General features: G+C 42.3%; 2 protein-coding genes across 3 annotated transcripts in view; both read right to left on the bottom strand.

Moving 5' to 3' along the window:
- The window catches only part of Pdss1 (decaprenyl diphosphate synthase subunit 1), a 37901-nt gene extending 24851 nt beyond the window's left edge, over positions 1–13050 (bottom strand). Inside the window, exons 1-4 of one of the 2 annotated variants that reach the window (XM_050152615.1) lie at positions 11962–13050; positions 7208–7272; positions 6697–6817; positions 2344–2474 (exon numbers count right to left, since the gene is read on the bottom strand). In XM_050152615.1, coding sequence (XP_050008572.1) covers positions 2344–2474; positions 6697–6817; positions 7208–7272; positions 11962–12090 — 446 coding nt within the window. In that variant the 5' untranslated portion in view covers positions 12091–13050. Of the gene's footprint in view, positions 1–2343; positions 2477–6696; positions 6818–7207; positions 7273–11961 lie in introns of those variants that run through there. The other variant, XM_050152616.1, reaches the window with a different exon arrangement.
- Positions 13051–21971: 8921 nt separating this feature from the next.
- The window catches only part of Apbb1ip (amyloid beta precursor protein binding family B member 1 interacting protein), a 97493-nt gene continuing 92417 nt past the window's right edge, over positions 21972–27047 (bottom strand). Inside the window, exons 13-14 of the mRNA XM_050152730.1 lie at positions 26015–26118; positions 21972–22815 (exon numbers count right to left, since the gene is read on the bottom strand). Coding sequence (XP_050008687.1) covers positions 22300–22815; positions 26015–26118 — 620 coding nt within the window. The 3' untranslated portion in view covers positions 21972–22299. The remainder of the gene's footprint in view (positions 22816–26014; positions 26119–27047) is intronic.

Genomic DNA, 27047 nt, shown 5'->3' with positions numbered 1-27047 from the left:
CTGCTGTTATGCATATGTATAGTCAATATATGCTAATAAACAATCTTGAATAAAGAAGTTGGGAATTAAAAGCATGCGAGTGGGCATAGATCACTTCAATGCACACCACAGTCAGGAGTCAGGCCCCCATGTCAGACACTACCTCTGCCTTCTGACTCTCATAAGCTCTCCTTATGAGTGCCAGGCAATGAAGGTGCAGCTCGGATATCCCCAAACTAAACTCATCGCCCTTTCTGTGTTATGTTCTTTTGTGTTTTCTACAACCAACAGTTTATACGATTTCAAGAGAAAAATAAAAATTTCAACTACAGGGAATAATGGCTTTTTTATTTTTTTAATTTTTCAACACATTTAATTTATTTACTTTATGTGGGAGAGGGAGTTCACATGCCATGGTGCTTATGTGGAGGTCAAAAGACAATGTGGGTCCTAAGGATTGAACCTAGGCGGTTAGGCTTGGTGGCAAACACCTCAACCCACCAAGTCATCTCACTGGCCAGGGAATAAATATTCTAGATAGTAGAGAAAATGTTTTTTCCTATACTATATCTAAAATTAATAAACTGTCTTATATATTTATTTAAAGACATTTATAAACAATTTCTCTAGAATAGTAGTCTTCACTTCAAAAGTAATTTTTATTTTAAAAAGTTACAGTTATTCTTTTTGTGCATGGGTGCATCTATTTGTACCATGTGCAGTACTTGCAGAGGTCGGAAGAGGGTATCAGATTCCCTGGAACTTGTATTAACAGACAATTGTAAGCCACCATGCAGGTGCTGGGAACCAAAGTAGGGTCCTCTGCAAGAGCAACAGGTGCTCTTAACTGTTCAGGCACCTCGCCAGTCCCGAGAAGGCATTTGGCAAAGACAGTGTTGGCTGCTATCACCTGGAGCATCTACCAGCTAGAAGCCAGAGTGCACAGGAAGCATCAGAGCTGCCAACAGCAGCGGTTGGGCAACAGACAGCAGAAGCGCTGAGATTGAAAAACGTGTCGTCTGTCTCGAGGACGTACTTTCTGCGTTTTTTTTATCAAGTGAACGTGGCTTAAGTGTTAGTTAAAAGTTTCACTTAGTGTGCAACACGCGCCGTGGGACCCTCAAGACTCAGCTATGTGGAAGCCCATTCTAGGCCTGGCATGACATGTTGAACCCTGAACGGCACAGCTACACAACACAAAAGCTTTAGGCAGAGAAGTATCTGCTAAGAAGCAATATCTGATGCTCATTTTTAAAGCATCATCACCAAAATAGTGGTGCTTGCCACACATGCCTGATGTCCTTGTCCAATGCCCAGCATCACTGCCCCTACTCCCTCCTCCCACACAAAGAGGTAATAAGTAAAAAGCAGAATGTGGATACATACTGAATTATCAAACATAGGAACAGAGGAGAATAAGAAAAAAGGTCTGGCCATGCAAGGCAATGGGGAACACTTTTCCTTTTAATATTTCCTTTAATGCTAAATGTTTATCTACACTCAAGATTTGAGGGCTGCCAGCTATGCTTTCTTTAAACATTTCTTTTCTACACAATGAAATCATAAGAAAGCAGTCAATCCAAGGTGTATGCATGCACTACCCCTGATAATAATAACAGAACAGCACAAAGTTAGATCAAGTTTGGGGTAGCTGCCTATGTTTATAATGGTTAAGTGAATAGCTACATATCTTGGGATCTTTACTTTCTAATGGGCAAATAAACTTGCTGTGGGACAATAGTCTGTACCCTGTCACTTGTATTATTTTTAATAAAATGCTGATTGGCCAGTAGCCAGGTAAGAAGTATAGAGGGGACAATAAGAACAGGTGAACTGTGGGAAAAGAGTCAGTCTGCAGTTGTCACCTAGACACAGAAGAAGCCAGACACAGAGAAAGCAAGATGTGACTGCCTCACCGAAAAAGGTACCAAGTCACGTGGATAACTTAGACAAGAATTATGGGCTAATATAAGTTATAAGAGACTGAGCTACTAGGCCAATCAGTTTATAATTAATGTAGACTTCGGTGTATTTCTTTGGGACTGAACGGCTGCAGGACTGGGCAGGACAGAAACCTCAGTCAACAGAAATCGGTCAAATGGCATGGAGCAAGGATAGAAATATCAGTCAACATAAACTGGCTTTCAAATGTTTCTATTATATTTATTTGCAACTCAAGTTTTCTACTATAGACATCTAAAAGTCTGAAAAAGAAAATGTTTATTTAGTGAGTCAGTCAGAATCGACACACAGTTTAGTAAATTCTTAGATACTGTTTCTTAAATGAGCAATTAACTAATAACTTTATGAAGGACAACTTTCCAAAAGAAAAGAACAACAAAAACACAGAATAAAGTAACTCACCGGGAGTTATTATAATGAATATTACATGCTCGGGCCATTAGCACCACGATAATCGGTCTAACAGCTTTTCCTTTGCCATCGAAGTAGTATTCAGACATGTCCTTCAGTTCTTTGGTGGAGATGCAAAGCTCCTGAAATATATTATCTTCTTGTTAGCATGGCATTACAATCATGTAGACCAGATCTTTGATTTCTTCAAAACTTCAGTTTTATTTTAGTGCACTCATTTCAATTGAGAAATTCAACACACACACACACACACACACACACACACACACACACACACACACACACAACCTGGCTTTGCACCAAGTGGTGTGGTGTCAGTATTAGGGCAGGTATTGGTACCTGCCTCATGATAGCAAGTGACAACAGGACAAAGAAAGGAACAGAGAGCTACAAAGCAACTTGGAAGGCAGAGGACAGTACAAAGTCTTGCACCCTGGAAAGATTTGTCACTTGTGTTGGTTTAATAAAACTCTGATTGGCCAGTGCCCAGGCAGGAAGTATAGGCAGGGTGACAAGAATAGGAGAATGCTGGAAAGAGGAAAGGCTCAGTCTGCAGTCATCACCCAGATGCAGAGAAAGCAAGAAGAGAATGTCTCACTGATAAAGGTACCAAGCCACATGGCTAACACAGACAATTTAAGATGTAAGAGTTAATAAGAAACCTGAAGCCGGGTGATGGTGGCGCACGCCTTTAATCCCAGCACTCGGGAGGCAGAGGCAGGCGGATCTCTCTGAGTTCGAGACCAGTCTGGTCTACAGAGCTAGTTCCAGGACAGGCCCCAAAGCCACAGAGAAACCCTGTCTCGAAAAACCAAAAAAAAAAAAAAAAAAAAAAAAAAAAAAAAAAAAAAGAAATCTGAGCTAATAGGCTAACCAGTTTATAATTAATGCAGAAGACCTCTGTGAGTTTCTTTGGGACAGAACGGCTGCAAGATTGGGAAGGACAGAAACCTTTGTCAACAGTGAAGTGTGGGAGCCTAGCAAACACCAGGAGTATCCAGCAGATAAGAGGACAGCTAGGTTTCAGAATACAGATCAGTGACTGAGTCTATGTTAGCAGAAGCTATTCCAAAGGTTCATGGTTTGCTTGACTGTGGGAAACTTCCTATTGAGTCAGGGAGACAACTCATTACCATTATCTGGCTTATGTCCTTGCTATGAAGTCCTGGAATCTAAGACCTACCAAGTGCTGGATGATAGACAAACAGTTTAAAAAGATAGTATATCCCCACACACAGGCCCAGAGTGAACCACCCTGGATTCCAAGAAAGAAACATGTTCCTGCCTAGTGCCATGACGGACTGAATGGAGCAAAGAGACCCACAAGTAGCACCTCCTGCCCCCACCTCAAGAAAACATGGGTAGACGGGGCATTGTTATGGTGAGCACAGATAAGGTGTGTTATGGGAGAGAGAGGAAGAGAGAGAGGGAGGAAGAGAGAGAGAATGGCTCATGTCCTGTGGACAGAGGCAGATCTAAAGAAGTGAAAGTGGTGAAGGGTGGGCTGAGGTGGATGGCTTGGTTGCCACTCAGTGACATGGTGATGTCTAGGTCTGGGCTGCTGCTAGGGCTCAGGCCTAGGTTCATGGCCCCTGTCTGTGTTGACACCACTACAGGCAGAGAGGGCAGGACTGTAGAGTCCCTGTAAACAGGGACATGGGTGAGCCAGTTCTAAGGGCATGAGAGGGGCATAACTAGTACTGCCTCCCTTGTTTGCAGTGTGGTGGTGGGGGCAAGGTGAAGATGCCTGGGCACCAACCCTGTTGGTGGAGGTGGGGTGAGCCTGTCCTGAACTTCTGAACATGAGAGAACTGTCCAGACTACTCATTTTTCATGTGACAGCATGGATGGAGGAGAGATTCTCTCCTCTACCCCTCAGGTGGAAGAGCTGTCCCTGCCTCCCATCAGCTGCAACACTCAGGAGAGAGGTCCCTGCACCTCGACTGGGCAACGCAGTATAGCTGGCCCTAAAGGTCTAAGTGTGGGAAAACCAACCCTGATGATGTGAAAGTCAGAAAACTAGCTCTGACCTTGCTCGTAAGTTCAAGGGGTGAACCAGCCATGGCAATGCTGGAGAACTCACCCTGGTGGTAAAGACCAGGGAGAGCTGGCAGGCTGACCAACCCTGTAACTACTTGGGCCCAGAACCTGAGTTAAGTGTTGGCCCACTCCACATCCAGCACGTGTGTGTGTGTGTATGTGTCCCGTGGACACAGGGCTACAGGATCTTCATGACACAAGGCGGCAAGGGGATGTCCTGGAAGAGTCCCAGTGAGAGCCCAGTGTGGCTAGTGTACGAGACGAGGGGCCTCTAACCAAACCAATGATTCTATGCAATGAACACTTGCATGTAAAGATATATGGGTAAAGGGGTTTACTGCAGGACTCACTATGTCACTACAGCTTCCATGATTAGATTTTCCCCTTAGGTTTTTTTTTTCCTTTTTTATCTTAAATTTAGTTTGTTTTATTGGGGGGGGGGGTTGCAGGGGCAGAGGGTGGATGGGAGGGTATGGGAGATGGGTGAGATTGGGGTGCATGATGTGAAAGACACAAAGAATAAATAAAAAGAAAGTTAAAAAAATCATTTGGATTTGTTAATGGGACATGCCTATGATACACCATCATATTGTACTCTATTATAAGATTGCATACTTTGTTGGAGCTCCTTCTGGATTTAAAATAAGGGATAATTGATCCTTCCCAGTAATGCAACAAATGTACTTTATATGGCTTTATTTTGAAATCCTTAAATATGACAAACTTTAAAAAATATAGAATATTTTAAAAGTCACGAAGAAATCAGGAATAGAAGAAACATACCTCAACATAATGTTTACAAAACCAAAAAGTCACTAATGTTACTCAAATGGGAAAAAACTCAAAAAATAATTTTTCTAAAGGCAGAAGAGACAAGGGTATTCACTTTCTCTCCTTATTCAATATAGTGCTTGAAGTCTTGGCTAGCTAAGTAAGATGAGAAAGAATCAAAGGGACACAAACTGAAAAGGAAAAAGTCAACTATCCCTATAGTTTGCATGATCCTATATATAATACTCTCCAGACCCTCTAAGAAAACTCAGAAATGATAACAATTTAAACGCAGTAATAAACTTGACCCCTACAGTGAAAGTTCTACAGCAATAAAATAGACACTAGAAGGTGGAAGGATCATTCACGGATAATGAAAATGGCTATACATCAAAAGCTGTCTATAGATTCAAAGCAATTGTGCTCAAAATTCTAATGACATTCATTTTCAAAATTCATTTGTTTATGTATTAATGAGTACTAAGCATGTGCCTGTCTGCCATGATAAATGTGCAGGTTAGAGGACAACCTGTAGGACCTGTTTTCTTTTCCACGAGTAGTTCCTGAGGAATCCAATAAGTCAGGTGGCCAAGCTCGGCTGCAAGTGCCCTAACCCACTGAATGATCTCCCTGGTCCTCTAATGGCATTTTTAACAGAAGTAGAGAAACAACCCTAAAATCCATATAGAAGCACAAACTATCCCAGAGGTCAGAGCAATGATATCAAATTATACTACAGAGCAATAGTAGCAAATCACGGTACTTGGTACACAGACACTTAGGTAAGTGGAATAGAATAAAGAATCCAGAATTAAACCTGCTACGCTACAGATACCTGATTTTTAACAAAAATGCCCAAAATACAAACCCTTCAGCAAATAGTGCTGGGACAGTGGACATATACACGCTAAATGATAATACTAAATCTCTGATTCTTACCCCACACAAAAGTCAGCCAATGGATCAAATACCTTAATGTTATTTGAGATATGGTTTCATAGAGTAGCTACCCTAGCTTGAAACTCACTATGTCATCCCGACTAGCCTTGAACTTGCAGTGGCCCTCTTGTCTCGACTTACCAAATGCTGGAATTGTAAGTGTGAGTTGTTGGCTGAGGCCACTGTTCGTTCCTGGCCACTCACACTCGAAATAATCACACAGAAACCATATTGCAATACTGTTTGGCCAATAGCTTAAGTATATTTCTAGTTAGATCCTATCCCCCAAACTAACCCATCTCCGTTAATCTGTGCCGCACCACAAGGTCACGGCTACCTGCAAAGTTTTGGAGGGTTCTGGTGGAGGCATCTGCCTCCTGTGGCGGCTATATGGCTCCTCTTTGACTCTGCCTACTCTCTCTCTATTTTTTTCAGCCTGGCTATATTCTATTAAAGCCATTGGCCGAAAGCTGCTTCTTTATTAACCAATTATATACAGAGGGGAATCCCACATCACCAAGTCACCATGAAATGGCTGTATTGTTTGGTTGTAATCCTAAAATGTTACTAGATTTCAGTAAAATAAACCCTTACCTTTCTAATGTCTTCATACAGACCTTTCAAGTCTCTCCAGCCAAGTTTAAAAGGATCAATGTATTTCTCACCACTCTGTGTTTGACTACAACAGCACACTGCTGGTGTCCGTTGATGGAACCTGAGGGGAGTGAAGATGCACACATGACTCCAGTTTTAAGTATTACACGCACATGCATATTTATATGGTGGAAAATGAAGCTTAGACTTGCTAGAAATCAAACATGAATCTGAAAAGATCATCATAATTTAGAAACACACAGAATTCTTATTTGCTAAATAATACATTAATAGCTCATTTTACTGAAAAGGACCTTGAGAGTCAACAGAGAAAGACTATATTATATTCATTATATTCTGAGTAGAACTCAACTGGCAGAGATCATATAAAACAGACTATCAGGGCTTTTACTTAAATACATTTGTTAATTTGTTAGCCTAGGCTAAGGAAAATGAGAATAGAAGTTTACTGTGATTGTCTTTGCAGCTCCAAGATAGATTGTAAACTTACTGTGATATACTATGCACATTTGGGAAGGCAGATGTTAAAGTCTTCACTAGGCTAAAATAGGGCACCTATAAAACAAAAGGATAAAGAAACTTGTAAGAGTATTCCTGGAAAACTTGTTCATAACAACAACTATCCCCATAACTCACAACAAATGTTATCACTTAGTCAGCCATTTATAAGAGGGTGCTAGCCCTAAGAGAAAAAGGGCAGTTAGAAGCTCGCTTTCCCGATTATGAAGGCAATACATGTCCTATCAGAACACAGGAAATCAGACAAAAGCAGGAGTCAGTCCTGGTGTTGCATGTTTGTAATCCCAGGTACTCAGGAAGCTGAGACAGGAGGATCCCAAATTCAAGGTTGGCCTGGACAACAGTGAGTTCAAGGTCATCCCAAGCCACTTTTAGTGAGATCCTATCTCTAAGTGAGAAAAGAGAGTCAGAGAAAGCTCAGTAGAAGAGTAGTTACCCACTTCTCAAGAGGCTGTAGGGCTAATCTCCAGCACTACCTCTGTACCAATACATTCATCCCTATAAAAGCTGGGTCCACATTTATTTCTAAAGCAGAAGAGCCTCAGCAAAACAATTTCCTCCCATTTAACTAAGACTGTTCACAGAACAGGGAAAATTAGAGTATCTTTTAAATTCTCAAAACACACAGATGTCAAAAGCATCATGGGGGATGGTTATGAAAAACTGACATTTACACAGATGCTGTCTATGTTAATTTATGGTTATTACACATATTTGGAAATAGTGAGTGCTTCTGAGTAAGTAATTTCTAATAAATGAATGGACTAAGTGTACTAGCCCAGTGGTAGAACACGTGCTGTGTGTGTATGACACAGACAACCCACCACCAACCTCAAGGGTCCTTGGGTAATATGATCAAAGATCCAGCAATCCTGGGGCAAGAAAGGGTAGACCTGTAATCCCAGCACTTGGAGGTCAGGGAAGCAGATGGACCACAAGTTCAAGGTCAACCTGGGATACATAAATAGGCTCAAAGAGAATATCAAAGAATTATAGTACACCACTTCCAAAGAACTCAAAGGTGGTAACAAATACTGATTCTAGCAATTAATATTACTATTCTTTAACGATTTTTTTGAGATTTTCTTTATTTTATGTGCGAGGGTGTTTAGCCTCCATGTATGTGTTCTAGTTTACGAAGTTCTACAGGGATATAATGAATTTGTGACACGGGCATAGGATCATCTCATGCTGGTATTCCTCAAGAAGGGACTCTGGAATGCCTCAGTTTCCAGAGAAAAGTTAGGGTAAATGATATCCTCATACCTCAGAAGTTTTTCTCAAGACAAATGTGCTTTCTATAACTCCGAACATGCTGGGCTGTGAAGCAGGTTCTCTTAAACTGTAAACTCCTAGCTGCTATCAGAGGAGCTATGATAATAAAATGAACCTTGTCATGCACATTGCATTCAAGAGTCCCTTCTTGATCTCATAGTCTGGCTACTTCAGTCTCCCTAATAGCTAGGATTTCAGATTGCCGCTGCACTCTTTAGGCCACCGACTTCTGTTGGACTTCCTAAGTAGTTAATTTACACAAAGGCGATGCTTTACTACAGAACATATAACTAAAGACTGCTCCCCCACCCCAGCCAGTGTCTTAAGATAGTATCTTATCGCATAGCCTAAGTTAAGATCCTTATGCCCCAGACTCTCAAAGGCTGGGGTAGCATTGAATGTACCACTCTGCCTAGCAAGTAGCATCTTAAACACTGTTGTTAATTGTATAGTCTTCAGAGGACAGAGCTTGGCACAAATAACAAAAATTTCTGGCTGGGCCACTTTGTAACATCTTTCTGTCCATAATTACTCACGGAAAGAGATGCTGAATCTTAGAGCATAGGTAAAATATATATATAAAGTATAAATACATTATATAAATATAATACATAATATCCATAAATATTATACTTTTGTATTCATAAATATATTTATAAATATTACATATTTATATATTATATGTTTACAAATATTCATAAATATATATATAAATATATTATATAAAAATATATATAAAATATATATAAAGTATAAATATATTATAAAGTACTTAGCTGAGAATACAATATACAGCATGCATTTATTTTTATTTACTTTGCTGTATTGGGGCTCATCCCAGAACTTTGCCAATGTCCGACAACTGTTCTACCACTGAACTACAACTCTCAGCTATACAGAAAAATTTAAGATAGTATCTATTCAATTACACCCTTAGCGCCACAACCAAGATTAAAGACAGTATCTATTCAAATCAAATTGTATTTTGTATTCTACCTCAGGGCAGCATTTCCAAAGGGAGAGAATCACAGTATTAAAATGAGGCTGTGCAACCAGTTCTGTGGCTCACTGACCTTCTACTTCCACTCCATTCCCTCTTTTCCCATCACTTGCTCTCTTTGAAAGTCAACTCTGCCCCTAAATTTGAACCTTTTTTTAAGGTCTCACACATCCCAGTCTGGCACTGAACTCATCTGTAGTCCTGGATTACCCTGAACTCCTGATCTCCCCCCTATCTGCCGAGTGCTAGCATCACAGGCCTAGCTAAGAATGGACTTTTTAAAATAAGAGAATAAGTTCAATATGAATCAAAGACAAAGTTGGGTGTGGTCACTCACTAGGGAAGGGGTGGGAACTAAGGCTGGACGACTCCTGTGCATCTGAGGCCATACTTAGCCACATAATGAGTCCCGGCCACAGTGGCTACAGAACAATACCACGTCAGAGAGCTGAAGTTGGCTTAATTATTGTTGCTCTTTGTTCTTAACGTCTGTAGTCCTCGAGAGACCAGAAGTAACTAAAGCACGCATGCCAGAAGCAGACAGCTGACTCTAATATATTTATAGAGGAAAATGAACATGTTGGCACCATCCATGTTTGCTCAAGGAGACAGCTTCTTTCCAGAAAAGCACCTTTTCCATGGATGAGGTTTCCTGATGAGCATCTTTCTTCCTTCTCTCTCTCTCTCTCTCTCTCTCTCTCTCTCTCTCTCTCTCTCTCTCTCTCTCTCTCTCTCTCTGTTAAAGCAAAAAGCCAAGGCAAAAAGTATGCAGTGGCATCTTATGGTGGATGCCACCTTCAAAACATGTCCACATCTACGGAGATCGAAACCAAGACCCAAGGCTTACAATCTGGAGACAGATGTTGTCTAAGACTCTCCCTACACACCCTTCTCTGCTGGGAACCCAAAACTGTGAGCCTGTTCCACCTGTCTGAAGGTCAGAGATTTTGAGCTTACTTTTGCTCTTTCAAAGTTTTTTTTATAAGAGGTGTGGCTATCTAGGGTGTGGTTACTTTGTGTTCTGAACTTTAAGAAGGCCATAGAGGTAGATCCACTCCACCCTGACTAAAGGTCAGAGAATTCAAACATACTTCTGCTCCTTCTTTGGAAATAGGTTTACTGAGTGGCTGCCAGCAGGATACTTGGTCTAGGGTGGGGTGGGTTCACTGCCCCAAACATCGTATATTTTTCTTAAGAAATAATGGTTTGATGTCTCAAGTACTGAAGCAAGTAACTGTTCTTTTTATCATGTTAAAGCAGTCCTTTTGCCTTCTTTCCCCCTTTCGTATTGGGATATAAAAGTGTATTGAAAATTAAACACTTGGCAGACTCAGTTCATCATTAAGTATTTGCTGAATTGCTATCATATTTCACAGTTCTAATCCTCACTCCCCTACCCTGGAACTTACAAACCCACCGCGGGTGGCAGAAGTCACCCCAAAGAGGTGGCTCACGACATTCTCTTAAATATTATCCTTTCTATGTAGATAAGCTTGCATTTTCTCTTCAAATTCTTGTTTGGATAACTTTTTATATGCATCCACTTTAGTACAAAGCAGGTATTTAAAAATGCGACATATTTCATATTGGTTTAGCATTTGATAAGTACATTGCCAAATGAAGCATAACAAATCTTACTAAAATCAGAAACCCAAATTTAAGGGGTGGGTTCTTTGTAGATGAAAGATGAACCCTCATTCAATTACTGTGCTGCAGAAAAGGTCTCCAAAACGCAAAGTGAAAAACTCTAGCTTCAAAAGTCAGTCTGAGAATGTTGTCCGGTAATGCCAACGGCTGGGCAAACTCCACTCACACAGAACCAGAGAACCATTTACAGTGCTAATCCGATGGGGAGAGAAACCAAACTGGAGGCAAATGCAGCAGGGGAGGATTTCGAGGACTCATTCTTGGATAATGATTTTACTTCGAGGAAGTCATAGGTCTCTCATGCCACCCTCCAGCTCATCTCCTTCTAGTGTCCTTCCAGCGCCTTTCAGGTTTTTTTCCTCCGAAACACCTACAGCACTGAAGTCAGGTCCACCCCAGCTAGCATCAACCTTGCATCGTCACACACCCTTCCCGAATCCTAAGGCTAACTGCATCCGAAATCTGAAATTGCTAGGAAAATGAGAGCAGAGGTCCCTTTGGCTCTGGCTGTGTCTGAGGAAGGAGAGGAAGGAACTGCGTCGTCCCGACACACCCGGTCTCTGTGACTAACAGGGCTGCGCTCCGCCGCTCCCACTTCAGCCCCCCATGTCCCCCGGGGGGGCCCGGGCAGCTGCTCCGCACTTCGGGCCCCGGGACTGGTCCCGCTCCCCCGGCGTCCCTCCCAGCGGACACAGCGGACCAGGCCCGGGCGCACGTGCGCGTCCTCCCATTCATTCCTTCGCCTGCTGTCATTGGCGCGGTGACCTCTACGCCGCCCGCAGAGCGCGTGGTCCTGGCCTCACCTGCGCGCGGGTGTCCGAGGCGGCGCACGTCCCGAGCGGCCCCGCACAGCCAGGGCGTCCCGGCCGCGGCCTCCCGGCCGCCGGCCTCCAGGAGCAGCCCCGCCGCCAGCACCACCAGCGCGTAGCCATAGTAGGAGTCTGAAAGTCGCGGCAGGCAGTGGCTCCGCCTCTGTCCCAGGCCCGGACCCGGAGCCGGAAGCTGGGCACCGGAAGCGCGCGGTGGCACCTTGCTCCCTTCAGTCAGGCAGGGCGGTCTCCCGCCCGCCACGACTCTCCCGGCTGCTCGCTCCGGCTCGGAGCCGCGTCCGCTTTTAACCAGAAATGTGCGTCCGAACTGTCGTCCCACTCGGGACAAAGTGTGGAGAAATCGGGTTCCGGTCCCTGCTAACCCTGAGGCTACGGTTTCCGCAGTGCTCCTCGCGCGCAGGATCTGCCAAGTTCTCGGTTGACTTTTGCACTCCGTCTCGGAAGTGCCAACTTCGTGTAATTAGTCTACGACGAAGGTTATTGTGAAACAGAAGCTAAGTTGGCCTCTTCCTTCGGCTTTTGGACTCTGTTCTGAAAGCCTTAGAGAGTTAAGATCTATAGTTTGGCAGTTTGTTCACACCTGGATATGTGAGGCCCACTCTTGGGTGTAATGAACTCAGAATTCATTTTTTTTTCTTTATATGAACTCTCCATGTAGACCAGGCTGGGTTCAAATTCATAATCCTTCTGCCTCAGCCTTCTGGTGCTGAGGTTACTCTGCCATGCCCAACACTATTTCTAATGCATACGAAACAGCCCGGGACATACATGGGTTTTGTTGTTATTGTTTGCTTTGCTTGGCTCAGCTGTTGAATTTATTCTGGTGTTTAAACACCATGTTGGGGGGGGGGGGGTCGAGACAGGGTTCACTGTAGCTTTGGTGCCTGCCCTGGAACTAGCTCTTGTAGATCAGAGTGCAGGGATTAAAGGCATGCGCCACCACTGCCTGGCTTACAACACTTTGATGAAAAGATTATACATGCTCATAAGTCAATGAGAGGCAATGCAAACACCAGGGAAATTGAAGAAACTTACTGTGCTCCCATGTTAACTCTTAGGAAGAAATAAACAGTTGCAACTTTATGAATCATGCTTTTTTTTGTTGTTGTTTTGCTCCATTCTTAGGGTTCCATTCAAACATGGAATGAATGAGTGAATCAGTGAATGAATGAAATAACCCAACAGGTATATTTTGCCAAGATAATAGCGTAGCAATAAAGAAACCCAGAGGCAAACATTAGGTGGAGCTCAGGGAATTCTGTAGAAGAGGGTCAAGAAGGATCATAGGAACCAGAGGGGTCAAGACACCATAAGAAAATGGCTCACAGAATCAACTTACCAGGGCTCTTAGGGGCTTGCAGAGACTCAATCAGGGAGCCTTTATGGGTTTGACCTATTTCCTCAGCATATATGTTGTGGTTGTGTAGCTTGCTGTTCCTCTGGGACTCCTAATAGTGGGAGCGAGGCTTTCTCTGACTGTTTTGCCTGCTTTGGGGAACCGTTTCCTCCTATTATGTTGCCTAGTCCAGCCTTAATATGAGAGAATGTGCCTAGTTTTATTATAACTTGACAAGCTTATCTTGACTCATGGTTTCAGAAGATTCAAGTCCATGATAGTCAGGAAGAGGTAATGGCGTAGTCTCTCCCCATCACAGAGAAAGCCCAGAGTAGAGAGAAGTATGGGCTGCACCATAAGCTCAAAAGCCCACCCTTAGCAACTTACTTCAGGCCACCACCCAAAGGATCCCAAAACAGGCACTCAAAAATGTGGCCCTGTGGGGACATTGCAGATTCAAACTGTAACATTTCTTATGAGGAAATAATAATATCTTTTTGGAAGAGGTTTATCATTGCAGTTTTCTTCCACCAGTACTCTGTTTTAAAACACTATTAAAAGATTTTTTTTCATGTCTTAGGAAAATTCCGGGAGATATTTTGGACTTATATCTGTCTCAGGAACAGGTGACTTAATCCAGCTTGTAGGCGGTGAAACACAGTGCTTAGTTCTGTTCCATGGACTCACAGATATAGCAACCACCAGGTGAGATCCAAGGCATTACTCCCTGTGTGCAGGTAAAATTATTGGTGGATATGCTGTCCTGTAAATTTATTTTGCATTATTTTCCCTGCTATTAGCATATTGAGACACTAACAAGATGTGCCTAGGAGAATATCATTATAACATGATTAGCTACTGTCATTTCTTTCTGTGATAAGGTTAGAAATGAGCTTTTTAAATGTGGGATAGGATGTAGCTCAGTGACAGGCCACTTGCTAAGGCTTGGAGTTTGATCCCCAGAGCTACANAAAAAAAAAAAAAAAAAAAAAAAAAAAAAACCTAATCTAATTCTCTCTCTCTCTCTCTCTCTCTCTCTCTCTCTCTCTCTCTCTCTCTCTCTCTCTCTGTGTGTGTGTGTGTGTGTGTGTGTGTACTTTGACATAAACTCTCCCACGTAGATCTTGAAGTCAGCATATAGAGGATGCACTTAAACACCTGATTTCTCTACCTCGGACTCCCTGGTGTTGGAATCACAGGAGTGTGCTACAACCCTCGCTAAAACTAAACTTTTAAGAACGGAACTAGAAAAGTCAGGATAACACAAAGTAATATTTTTGTAAATTTCTAGAGAATTTATAAAAAGATGTAGCCCAAAGCAAGTAGCCTAATGTGAAAGTCTCAGAATGACAGATTATGATTTTGCCAGAATAATTCTACAGTTGTAAAATGACTGAAAATATATTAAATCTAGATTTGCTGGGGTCCTGGATAGTGGCTGATGTAGCAAACTGTAAGCAATTAAGGTACATTGTAGAAATGAAGCAAGGTCTTGACAAGTTCAAGATGTGGACTAGAAGTAGGAAAAAGGAGAGAGTCCAAGGAGACTTCTCTGAAAGACCCTGTTGGTCTTGGGGGTTGTGCTGGTTCTGAGGACTATGTTCTAGGACCAGCAGTAAAGTTTAAAAGGTTGATGTAAGCATTAAACTAGGAAGTGTGTGGAAAGTGCTCGGTCAGTTATTGCAAAAATTGTTACATCAGGCTCTGGTTTGTTGGCTTAGTTAATTCCTTGTTTCTTCTAAGTACTGCAGGCTAAGAAGCAAAGTCATTCAGGTTACTAGAATTGGAAAGGCAGAGCCAGGCATGGTGACAGGCATGCCTGCTTTTTAAAAATTGAATTTCACGTCTGTTCTATTGATTGAGTTTATTTTCATCATTGTTCTGTTATTGTTACAGTCCCAATATGCTATATTGTAGTCTCAATTTTGACAAAATAACCCCAACTATAAAAGCTGCTATTAAGAATAGTTGACATAAACTTTCCCTTTTCGGCTTAGTTTCAGAGCTTGGGGATGGAAGAGGCTACCTTCTTGGAATTATGTGAACAGGTGCTTCATATTTTCCCATATCACAGCTTTGCTTGTAAACATCAACCTGAACCCTATAATAGGTAAATATTTTTATGAGGACAGGGTGAAAGCAAGAGTTCCATCAAAAGACTCCATGTTCTGGGTATATAGTGTGATAATATCTTCACATTCTTAATAATAATTGATGTAGCTTTAGTTACAAGTGAAATTTTAACATTTCTTTATTAAATTTATTTATTTTACCATGTGCACATGTGTGGGCAGTGTGCATGTGGCGGTCAGAGGACAACTTGAGGGAGCTGGCTCTCTCTTTATGCCATGTGGGACCCGGGGACCGAACTCAGGTTGTTGGTTTGACAGCAAGTGCCTCTTCTTTTGGATCCATGTCTTTGGCTCACAAGTGGAAATCTTTAACACTGTATTTCCCACAGAGCTGCATTCCTTTTTCCGCTCAGAGAATGTCTGAGTGGTGGGGCTGCTACGTTCTACCTTGGGATTCTGACAAGCAGGGCTTCAAGGTAATTTCTCTAGTTTCAGGGATGAGTTACCCAGAAATGTATCAGGAAATTGAGAAGCAAGTCTCTGATAACGTGTTAGGTATGTGGGTTTTTAATGTAGAAGTAATTTGGAATAGGAGAAATATTTCTAGTTCTGTGGGAAGGTTTTGATCTTCACAACCCTTTCTCTTCTACTTAACCTTTACGGAAAAAAAGAAAAAAAAGAATCGTAGTTCACTTTGGTTTAACTCCCTCGTGGATTCTGCTTCTTTCACTTTTCTTAACTGGACATGAGAAATGTCCATCATAATAGTATAACTGACTATTTCATATATTGTTTTAGGTTGAATACTTTTGCTTCTGTCCATTTTTCTTACATTACTTATTTCTATTCCTTTAATCTTCTTTTGATCCTCTGTGCCCACGGAAGTCAAAAGAGGGCATTAGGTCTCTGGGTGCTGGAGTTACACATGCCTGTGGACCCCGGATGTGGGCATTGGCAACCGAACCCAGGTCGTCTGGAAGGGCAGGCAGCGAGGCAGCTTAACCGTTTAGCCATCTCTCCAACTGCTTCACTCACTTTGAAAATGATTCCCATATTCTTAAAATCTATACTATACAGTATTAGGGAATTCTAAAATTTAAACTTCTGAAAACCTTACAATTATGACTTTTGTAAAAATTTAGAATTTTTTTCAACTGTGGTCTCTGATTTGCCACAGCCTACTGCTTCAGAACCTCATGGCTTTTGTTAATATTTCATCCTTTTGATGAGAAGGAAAGGTTAATTTGTTTCAATAAAATACTCAACTTTTGTGTATTTAAAGAAATGCTTCCTGGGTATTGTGGCACATACCTATATTATCAGCACTCAGGAGATAGAAGCAGGAAGGTTATGAAGCCAAGGCTAGCCTGGGTTCTACAGTAGAGACCCTATCTCAAAAAAGCCCAAACAACAACAGGAAATCCTGCTGATAATCTTACTATTCTTAAATTATGAGTTTGTTTTAAGCAAGTAGCAGAGACAGGTGTTTTTTTTTTATGTTTAAAATTGTTTTGAGATGGGTGGTGATGGCACAAATCTTTAATCCCAGCACTCTGGAGGCAGAGGCAGGCAGATCTCTGTGAGTTTGAGGCCAGCCTGATCTACAGAGCTAGTGCCAGGACAGGCTCCAAAGCTACAGAGAAACCCTGTCTTGAAAAAAAAAATCAACAAAATTAAACAAAAGAACCCTCTAAATCCAATTAGTTCTGCCTGTTGGTATGTCAATGATCTTGACATGAACTCATCCTATTTCTGTTGACAATATTTGTACAACTATGCAAAATTATTTTGTCATATTGTATGCATGCATGTATGCATGTTTCAACCTCTGTTTAAGATATTTTGTATATTGATACAATTTTAGGATCTATTTATCATATTGTATTATACATTTCTACCTCTGATTAAGATACTTATACATTATTTACATTTTGAGGCCATTATCTTCATTTGCTGCACAATTGTTTAAAGACTGCTTAATATTCTAATATGAAGTCTTAGTTTTTGAGTTATATAGGTATTAAGAATTATAGGTCAATAGTCATTCATGTTTGTCACACTAATCAGGTTCTTTAGATACACAGACATTGTATTTTGCATAGATAGATAATCTTCAACCACTCCAAAGAATTGTAGAATATGGCATTTAAATAACTTAGGGCTCTGTTGATGTGAGACACAATTGCTCCTGGCAGCACTGATCTATGCCCAAGAAAAAGTTGAGCACCGAAGACGCTCCACCTGGAGCTTGTTTTCTTCTTGGCAAAACTGGCCTTTGGGCAAGGATCTGCCTATACCTCAACCACTGACAAAATGCATGGTCACACTGATACAAGAAAACCTTGCCAAGATAGGGTAAGACAGTTTTGAAAATCTGTCTACCTCTGAAAATGGTCTGTCAATTACTCTAGACCTTAGCCAAAGTTGGTTGCTCCAACCTTGCAAATGAGACTTTGGGTGACTGTCCAGGTAGCCAGTTGTCTCTGTCATCTACTGCACATTTTGTAAGCTGCTTTATTGCACTTCTGTCTACTCAAGTAATATTATCTCCCTTCTTAGGTCTTGGATGGGGTTAAAGACTAGATAGTCATAGTTACTTTCTTTTTATGACTTAGCCAAGACATATCTATTACAAGACTTAGACTTCTTTGGATAAAATAATTATTGAAACATTTAGTATATATTTCTTGCTTAATATTGTTTATGTTGGTTGTAATTCTACTTTTTATACTTGATATCTGTTTTTATTGTATATAGTTTTGTATTGGGTTTGGAACTCTTAATAGACAAAAGGGAAAGGCTGGACCAGGTTGGGCGTGCCCTTAGGTACCAAAATGGTGTGGGCCTGCCTGCTCTCTCTCTCTCCACTCTCACACCTGGATGCTGGATTCCGTTCCTGTTCCCCATTGTGATCTATGAGTCTTCCCTTAAATAAAAAAACCCTATTATACCTGCCCTATTTGGAGCTAGTGTGGGATTACTTTATTCATGTTCCCCTTCATCTAGTGTGTTCCCCTTCAGACACATGTAGCAGAGGCTTGAATGTGTATTTCTCCCTTCGAAGATTTATTGTAAAAGTCCTATTTTAGGGCCTGGAAAGATGACTCAGTGGTTAAGAACAATTTCTGTTCTTGAAAAGGAATTTGGTTCCCAGAACTGACACTGGGTGGCTCATGACTGCCATGACTGAATTCTGGCTCCTGGGGATCCAATACTATGGGTCCCTATGTGCACACACACACACACACGCACACATGCACGCACACACTCATGCATGCTTACATGCAGGCATGCACGTATAGGAGAGATCCAGAGAGATCAAGCCAGACAGAAAGAATAAAAGAATGAAAAAAACTTGTTTCAGATTCTATCATGCGTCAGATTAAACCATATGTCTTATAAACTATCAAATGCTGCTTTGTTTGTTTGTTTATTGGTTTTTCTTTTTGTTTTGTTTCTTTGAGAAAAGATCTATGTAGCCTTGACTGTCTGGAACTCATTATGTAGAACAGACTCACCTCGGACAGAGATCCAGATGTCTCTGCCTCCCAAGTGCTGGGAGTAAAGACACGTGCCACCATGCTTGGTTCAAATGCTGTTTTAAATTACAGCCGAGTGTTACATGGGTATTGGTCCTGATGACCTAGGTTTTATAAATCAAGATTAGTACCATTGTCTTTATCCCCGGCTTTTGAATGTTCCTCATCCAAACACTTCTCTAGACTTCATCTGTCTTCTTGTGAAGCAACTTCTCAGTCAAACAAAGTAATTCTGCTCCACTGAGCAGAAACTGCGGTAGTCACTGCCTGGTGGTGCTTATGACTAGAAAAGGCAAATGTCTGTTTGGCGTTCACCGAAAGCATCCCAGGTTTTTAGGTTTTCAGATCATAAGACTTTGGTATTGAACTTGTGCTCACACAGGAAGGCAAAACAGACAAGGGAAGAGCTGGGGAGTCTGAATGTGCCAGTGCTTTGGTCGGCTACAACCATATTGATATTCTTTTCAGTAGCTCTCCTCAGATATGTATCATGGGTTAGAATTTGAGAGCATCATAGTGACTTTGAGCTTTTATAGTCCTTTATCTGATAAAGAAAAGATCTGGCACAGTAGAATTTAAGAGATAGAGCACACACCAACCCCGTGAGACCTGCAGCCTCTGTCTCTTAGTAACATGTCTAAATGATGCTTTCAGGGTTGCCTATGATGCCCATAACACTGCATCCTCATGTGACCCTCTGGGAACTGAGGGTCTGGTCCTTCCCGTGATTCACAGCGATGAGTGCCCAGTGCTTTCATTGATGGCCTCACGCTCTAGCTACACACAGCTTAATAAAGAATGATGCTCCACTCCCCTGGCCAGTGAGGTCTCCTTCAGAAAGCTTTTCCAGTTAGGGAAAACCTCTAGGCGTTGATAGAAAGTTGGGAGTGTGTAGGGTGACGGTGAAGTCGACGTACTCACAACAGCAAAGATGGAAACAGAACCAGTTCTAGGACCTGGGTGCTGAGGACCATGCTTATCATGCGCTACCGGGACCCTGCACTGAATGGCAGAGGAGATGACGTATTTTCACCAGGCAATTTTGTTATATAAAGTCCGAACCTTCTATTGGCAGAGTGGGCTAGGTCACTTCTAGGCTGCCTCCATCCTGCAGACTGCTTGCCTGTCAATGGGAACCCATATTTCCTTCTATAACTATGACCATGAAACCCAAGTTTGTATATTCTAAAAAAAAAAAACAAAAAAAAAAAAAACAAAATAAAACAAAACAAAACTAAACTAAATGACTTGCTACTCTTTTGACTCCAGGAGAGCAGAATTCTAAGTTATACAAATGCTCCTGATCTGCAATCAGGGTAGCAATTGTATTTGTTGCTATGTTTTTTTTTTAAGATTTATTTATTAAAGATTTCTGTCTCTTCCCCGCCACCGCCTCCCATTTCCCTCCCCGTCCCCCAATCAAGTCCCCCTCCCTCGTCAGCCCAAAGAGCTATCAGGGTTCCCTGCCCTGTGGGAAGTCCAAGTACCACCCACCTCCATCCAGGTCTAGTAAGGTGAGCATCCAAACTGCCTAGGCTCTCACAAAGCCAGTACGTGCAGTAGGATCAAAGCCCATTGCCATTGTTCTTGAGGTCTCAGTAGTCCTCATTGTCCACTATGTTCAGTGAGACCGGTTTTATCCCGGGCTTTTTTCAGACCCAGGCCAGCTGGCCTTGGTGAGTTCCCGATAGAACATCCCCATTGTCTCAGTGTNAGGCCAGCTGGCCTTGGTGAGTTCCCGATAGAACATCCCCATTGTCTCAGTGTGTGGTTGCACCCCTCGCGGTCCTGAGTTCCTTGTTTGTGCTCTCTCTCCTTCTGCTCCTGATTTGGACCTTGAGATTTCAGTCCGGTGCTCCAATGCGGGTCTCTGTCTCTGTCTCCTTTCATCGCCTGATGAAGGTTATGTTGCTATGTTTTTATTTTGAGTCAGGGTCTGCTTCATAGCCAGGACTGGCCTCCAATTTGATTACAAGCATACAGCACCACACCTGGTTCCAGGGGTTATTGGATCCACAGTTGTAACTGCAGATTGCAGTCCTTACGAAAGGTCTTTTGTCCTGAGCTTTTGTGACTGCTCATTAGCCTGTCAGGTTAAGAAATCTGGACTTCTCCGTGGCCACACTCATCACTTCTTACCAAACTCCGAATCCCAGAATTAGTCTTTAATAAAACTATGCCATCGTTCCTGTCAGTATTGTCCCAGGAATCTGCATAAATAATGTCTGGGCTTTGCCTGGGGACCAGAAATTATGGTTTTATAGCACTGATATAAAGTCACAAAACTTAAACCAGAATGAATTGATATACATGGGGTGCTATTTGAAGTAAAGTGTTTGTTTATCTTCAATTTCAAATAATTCCTTAAGAACATTTGAGGTCATCTTCCTGGAAGTCCCCTACCTCTGCTTTCTTGCTGTACTTTCACTTTTTGGTTTTTCTTTTCTTTTATACATTTTTATTGATATTCATTGAGCTCTACATTTTTCTCTGCTCCCCTCCCTGCCTCTCCCCTCCCACCTTCATTCCTCCCACAAGGTCCCCATGCTCCCAATTTGGTTTTTGTTTTTTTTTTAAGTTTGAACCATGACCAGGCACATGTGCATGTGTGTGATGTGGTGTGTGTGTGTGTGTGTGGTGTGTGTGTGTGTGTGTGTACGTGGTCATGGTTCAAACAAAAAAACCAAAAACTTCAAAATGCAAAAAGTAGACTAGGGGTTTGTATCTCAGTGATAGGCATTTGCCTATGGGCAGGCACCTCTGCGTTCCTTCACAGTACTTCAGAACCCAATAACCAACTTACCCACCCACACAGAAAACCAATATTAGGGCCAGAGATGGAACCAGCCGAGGCGAATAAAAGAAATGAAGATCTGCTTTTTTTCTCTTTCTTTTCCCTCTTTTGCTTTTTCTGAAGATCATAGGCACTGAGAAGGAAAACAGATCAACAAGACTTAAGAAGGCATAGTAGCTTAAATCTTTTAGAAAGTCAAATAGTGTTGACACCATACAAGTCTTATAGACTATTTCTAGAAATACTGTTTTCAAATAAACTTTAATTTTTAAAATTTGAGCCTTCTGAATACAATAAAACGAACCTAGAATATCATTTCAGTGAGCCTGGACTGCAAGATGAAACCCACCCAGGTGGAAACACACAGGATGTGCGTGTGTGCTTGGATGTATACAGTTAGTCTTAAATCCCCACTACTTTAATGGATGCGAACATAGTATTTACAACAGTGAAGGCTTTTATATGATTTTTAGTCGGAAAACATTTTACTGAAGTGATCAAGATGCCATGGCAATAGAGTACCAAAACATGGATGGAGCTAGACATGACCCCAGGCGCTAAGAGATATCCCTAGGGCATGTTGCCTCTTTTCTTTTGCAAAGCTTTCATGAGGTCCGACATGAAATCTTGCTCGCCGCTCCCTGATGCACCGGGGAGTCCTTGGTTCTCTTGTCTCTTGGGGGGCATTGGGGGCTTTTTTGGGGGCATTGGAGATGACTTGGTCGTCTCCTGGGGGACACAGGGCGGGGGTGGTGGCGGTGGTGGCAATGCAGAGCCTTCAACAGCCGCAGCCGGTGGGGGCGGTGGAATGAAGTCCGGTGGCTCCTCCAGGAAGCCCGGTGGTGGTGGGGGTAACTCGTTGTCGCTGTCCTCCTCGGGCGGCGGCGGCGGGGGCGGCGGCAGGAAGTCCTCGGGCGGGGCGGGGAAAGAGCAGTTGCCTGGGCCCTTGGACTTGGGTGGTAGGGCGGGGCTGCCACAGGTGTCCGAAGACCGTCTTAGTGGAGGGGGTGGTGGCAGGCTGGACTTCGGGCCATGGTTCTCCTTGGCTGCTGCTGGGTAGTGGTTACCCAAGCCTTGCTTCTCCTCCTTCAAGAAAGTGACAGCAAAGCTTTCATGATTCTTGACAACACATCCAGCTTTTGACATCGACGCTGAGAGGAATTGCCCCATTCCCTCCTACACTGGGACTGAGTGTGCTGGGGAGCTCACCTCTGCTCCAGGTACAGGACTGATAGCTGATGCTTTTGACATCATTAGATGTGAACCCCCAACCACCACTCTCTGTAACTGGGCATCTCCACCACATTCACTCTAGGAAGTGTTTACTATCTTTAGATCAGGCAAGTCCTACGCAGAAGCTGATGGTTTCTCTAAAGTATTAATGAATCCTAACTCCTTGTGGGGTTCTCTCAGTTTTATTTCCAAAAAGACCTCATTGTCCAGGCAACTCAAACAGGAAGCCAGATGGTTCCCTAAGACTTCCTACTCAAGACCTAAGACAATCCATCAATGTTCTGGCCATATAAAGGAACACAATTTTAGTGCATGCATGTGTGCGTGTGCATGTGTGTGTGTCTACTCTGCCCCTGTGGCACACCTTTGGTGGCACAGAGGTTAATTACTCTGAGAGGGGCATCTCAGAGTCTTCACAAAGTCTCCCAGTTTAAAATCTGGCCAAGAAGCTGTGAGTGGAGAGCTCCCAGACTCTAGAGGTAAATCCCACTACTACCATTTTTGCTAAATGGACATAGGATTAAGTTGCCTTCTAAATACTTATCGCTATATCCTTAGGTTAGTGCAGCTCTCAGTCCCCATTAGAGAAACGTCTTTGTGTGGTAGACAGCAGTTAATACAGACTCTCACTGTCATGGAGCAGAGAACAAGTGTCAGTGGGGTGCTCGGTCATAAATGGAACATCAAAGGGATACGCCCTGCCCCCAAGGCTCAGTTCCCTGGCACAAGAGGGGACAGGAAGAATGTAAAAGCCAGAGGTTAGGGAAGACGGGTGAAAGCTAGCGGACATTCCAGCACAGTTGGGACCGCGTACAAACTCCCACCCCTAGCTGAGGATCTCCTGACAGTTGATGGCTACTAGAGGCAGGAAGAATCCATTTTTTTTAGGGATATGGTCCTTGGTAGATTGGCCATGACCCAGTGTATGGCCCTAAACGCGTGAGTATAAACTCTGGACTCAGTGGGTTATAAGGAAAAAGAGAACACAAAGTTGGGAGGGAAGTATGTGTGCAGACGAGGGGGTATCTGGGAGGAGTTGCAGTGGGGAAATTGAGGATAAATGTGCTCGAAATACATGTGTGCATAGATGGAATTCTCAAACAATAAATAAAGAATATGATATATAAAAACCTCTTTGCTTAAATATCCTGTTTGGTTAGAATGAAGAACGTAGACGTGAAGAAGCTAAGAGGAACAATTTTGTCTGGGTATTTACAAACCAGCCATGAAGGATCTCTTCCTGGTAGAGAGCATGTTCCATTGTTTCCTTGATTGTGGATGCTATTTCTACTCATTACTGTTCCCAGAACAAAGGTTCTGGTTTCCAGACTGTGGACTTCAAAGGAGGAGCCAATAATAAGCGTTACCCACTACCATAGAAGTTTTCAAAAGGGAGTAATAGGAAGCGGGACACCTGGTCTAAACTCTACTTCTCTCTTTTTATCCTGTGGGGGAGGGCAGTGAAAGTCAGGTAGAAATTGAACAGCATCTGCCTTGGGTTATAATGAAACCAAGGGCAATAAGCCCTTGATGATTTCTTAAAGTAAAACCACGACGTATGTGCTGTTTATAGAGGTCCGAGCACCTGACTTGGCTTGAGTCTCTCTAGAGTCTATCTAGAGCATCCGGTTCTGTCAATAGAAGTCTTGACAATGATAACAACGTGCATTTATGAAATTCAACATCTCTAGCAGTTTCAGGCACTGAATTAAATGATTATGTTTTAGGGAAAACCATCATCACTTCAATTTACACTTTATCAGTTTCTGTTTTATTTTTTTCCTCTGCTTAGCAGCCTGAACCACTGAAGATTAAATTTAGATATTTTTCTACTTCCAATGAATTTCAATTATTTACTTAGTATGCTAAGCTAATTAACTTGTGATAAATTTCTTAAAATTTTTAGATCAGGCAGCTTGGGTATTGCTATTGACATAGAAATGATTTCTGGGGTTCTTTTATTTCTCTGGCTTTGAAAAATACCTCTTTTCAACTAATGTTACAGAAATAGCGAAAATGTAAACAGAAAGAACACTGCATGGAACACTGTCAGGTCTGCAGCGATTAGAGAAACAGCTTTGAAAAGTCTGAAATGGCTTTCAGAAACGCTAAGGCTTTCAGTAAACACCAGTTATCATGTCTACAACCGAAGGGGTGAGCGAAGTAAATTAGTGAAACTGCACCCACAGACTGTAGTATGTGGGTGGCAGGGAGTGCCACAGCTACCTAAAGCTGTTCAGAATCACAAGAAATGCTCAGTAGAATTTAGTCACCTGAGACATATGAACTGAATTAGTAGCTAAATTACAGTCAGCTTTGGTTTTTATATAGATTTAAATTAATCATCATTAATCTCTTTTATAGAAATAAGTTATGGAGAAATGTTATGTTATCCTATACAGCCTTCCTGTCTGTCTGTCTGTCTGTCTATCTATCTATCTATCTATCTATCTATCTATCTATCTATCTATCTATCTATCTATCTTTCCAGTGCTGGTGATGGAACCCACGGCCTCACACCTGCACACATGCTGGACAAGTGCTGTGCCACTGACCTGACCCTGACTCTTATTATCTTGTGTGTATTTTCTTCTCTGTCACTCTGAGCATGAATTCAAATCATTAATAGGAAAATAAAAAGTGCACATTTTATAAGTAGACCCCTTTAAAGAATCTTCTGATTTGGTTTTGGGGCTCACTTGGCACTTCATATAGGGCTTCTGACTAACTTTCAACTGCTCTAACTCATGAGCAAAATAACTGAAAATCCCAGTGACTGAGTGATCATGAAAGCCACTGCTAGAAGAAATCCCTCTGTCATAGACAAACATACTTCAGATGTCACCAAGTGGTGTGAATAACAGTTGATTTTAACTTTTACCTCTAGCTTAAAGATACAATATAAAGCCATTTCCTTAAATGAAATCTAAGTTGTTAGGACTTTATTTGGGCTTTTAAAAGGAAAAGGTCCCAGGACCTGCTCATAGTCAGGGCAGGGTTTTATGAGTTTATGAGTCCCAGTTCGCAGGCTTTGAGTGTGGCTGTGATTTACCTTAGTTATTTCAATTTGTGTCTGGGCCACTTGGAGAACACTACCAGCTGAAGGTGCAGCCCGGGGAACCTGGCCATTGGGTTGGCTAGTGCCTGTTTTAAGTCCTGAGGGGAAATAGAAAGAACAGAAGAGTCAGTTTAAGAGTTATTGAAGTAAAATCTGCAAACACAATGCACCTTGCTTCCTAAAGCGAAAAGGAAACATTCACAAAGCCTTATGAAAAATCTCAGGTCCACTTTGGGATATGTCTCTGTGCTTACAAGTGTGCTTTGTATGTTTGAGGACGTGTTAGTCAAAAATCAGAAGGCTTTCAGTAAACACTAAGATTTCACAGTGGTCAGCAGCCGATGGGCAGATGCATTCCTGATAAAGGCAGAGACTGAGAGTGCTCGGCCCTAAATGGGACATCTTTGTTGCCCTTCCTCACTATGAAAGGTTCAGGGAATACTGCGGAAGAGGAGGGGGTAATGAGTGCCAGAGTTTAGGGACAGGAAGATGGCTCAGTAGTTAAGAGCAGTGGCAGCTCTTCCAGAGGACCCAGGTTCAATTCCCAGCACCCACACGGCAGCTCACAACTGTCTGTTACTCCAGTTCCATGGGATCTGACACCTTCACACCAATGCACATAAAGTAAATGAAGAGGAAAAAAGAATGTCAGAGCTGGATGATGGGGAAGAGTGCCATAAAATGCTGTCTTCCTGATGTGGCCTAAGTGTGGCACTCATGACTCATACCAAGTTTACCTGCGCAAGAGCCCCATGGATGGGGAGGTGTTCCTATGCCTTACTTCCTGGCGAGCTTTTGGGGGCAGGGAGGAAGAATTCTGTATTAAAAATGTGTTTTTCCAAGAACTAGTGGATATCCCTACATCTGAGCACATAATGACAGCACTAATTGGATTTAGTGGGTTCTTTCTTTCTTTTTTCTTCTTTCTTTCTTTCTTTCTTTCTTTCTTTCTTTCTTTCTTTCTCTCTCTCTCTCTCTATATCAGAATATAGATCCACTCTAAGAAGCACTGAAGCCTTGCAGTATC

This window comes from Alexandromys fortis, unplaced genomic scaffold (assembly GCF_014885135.2).
Source record: "Alexandromys fortis isolate MF-2015 unplaced genomic scaffold, M_Fortis_MF-2015_v1.1 scaffold_54, whole genome shotgun sequence".
Classification (NCBI taxonomy): Eukaryota; Metazoa; Chordata; class Mammalia; order Rodentia; family Cricetidae; genus Alexandromys; species Alexandromys fortis.
Note: the sequence above shows the minus strand (reverse complement) of the source record. Positions and strands in the feature narration are given on the sequence as shown.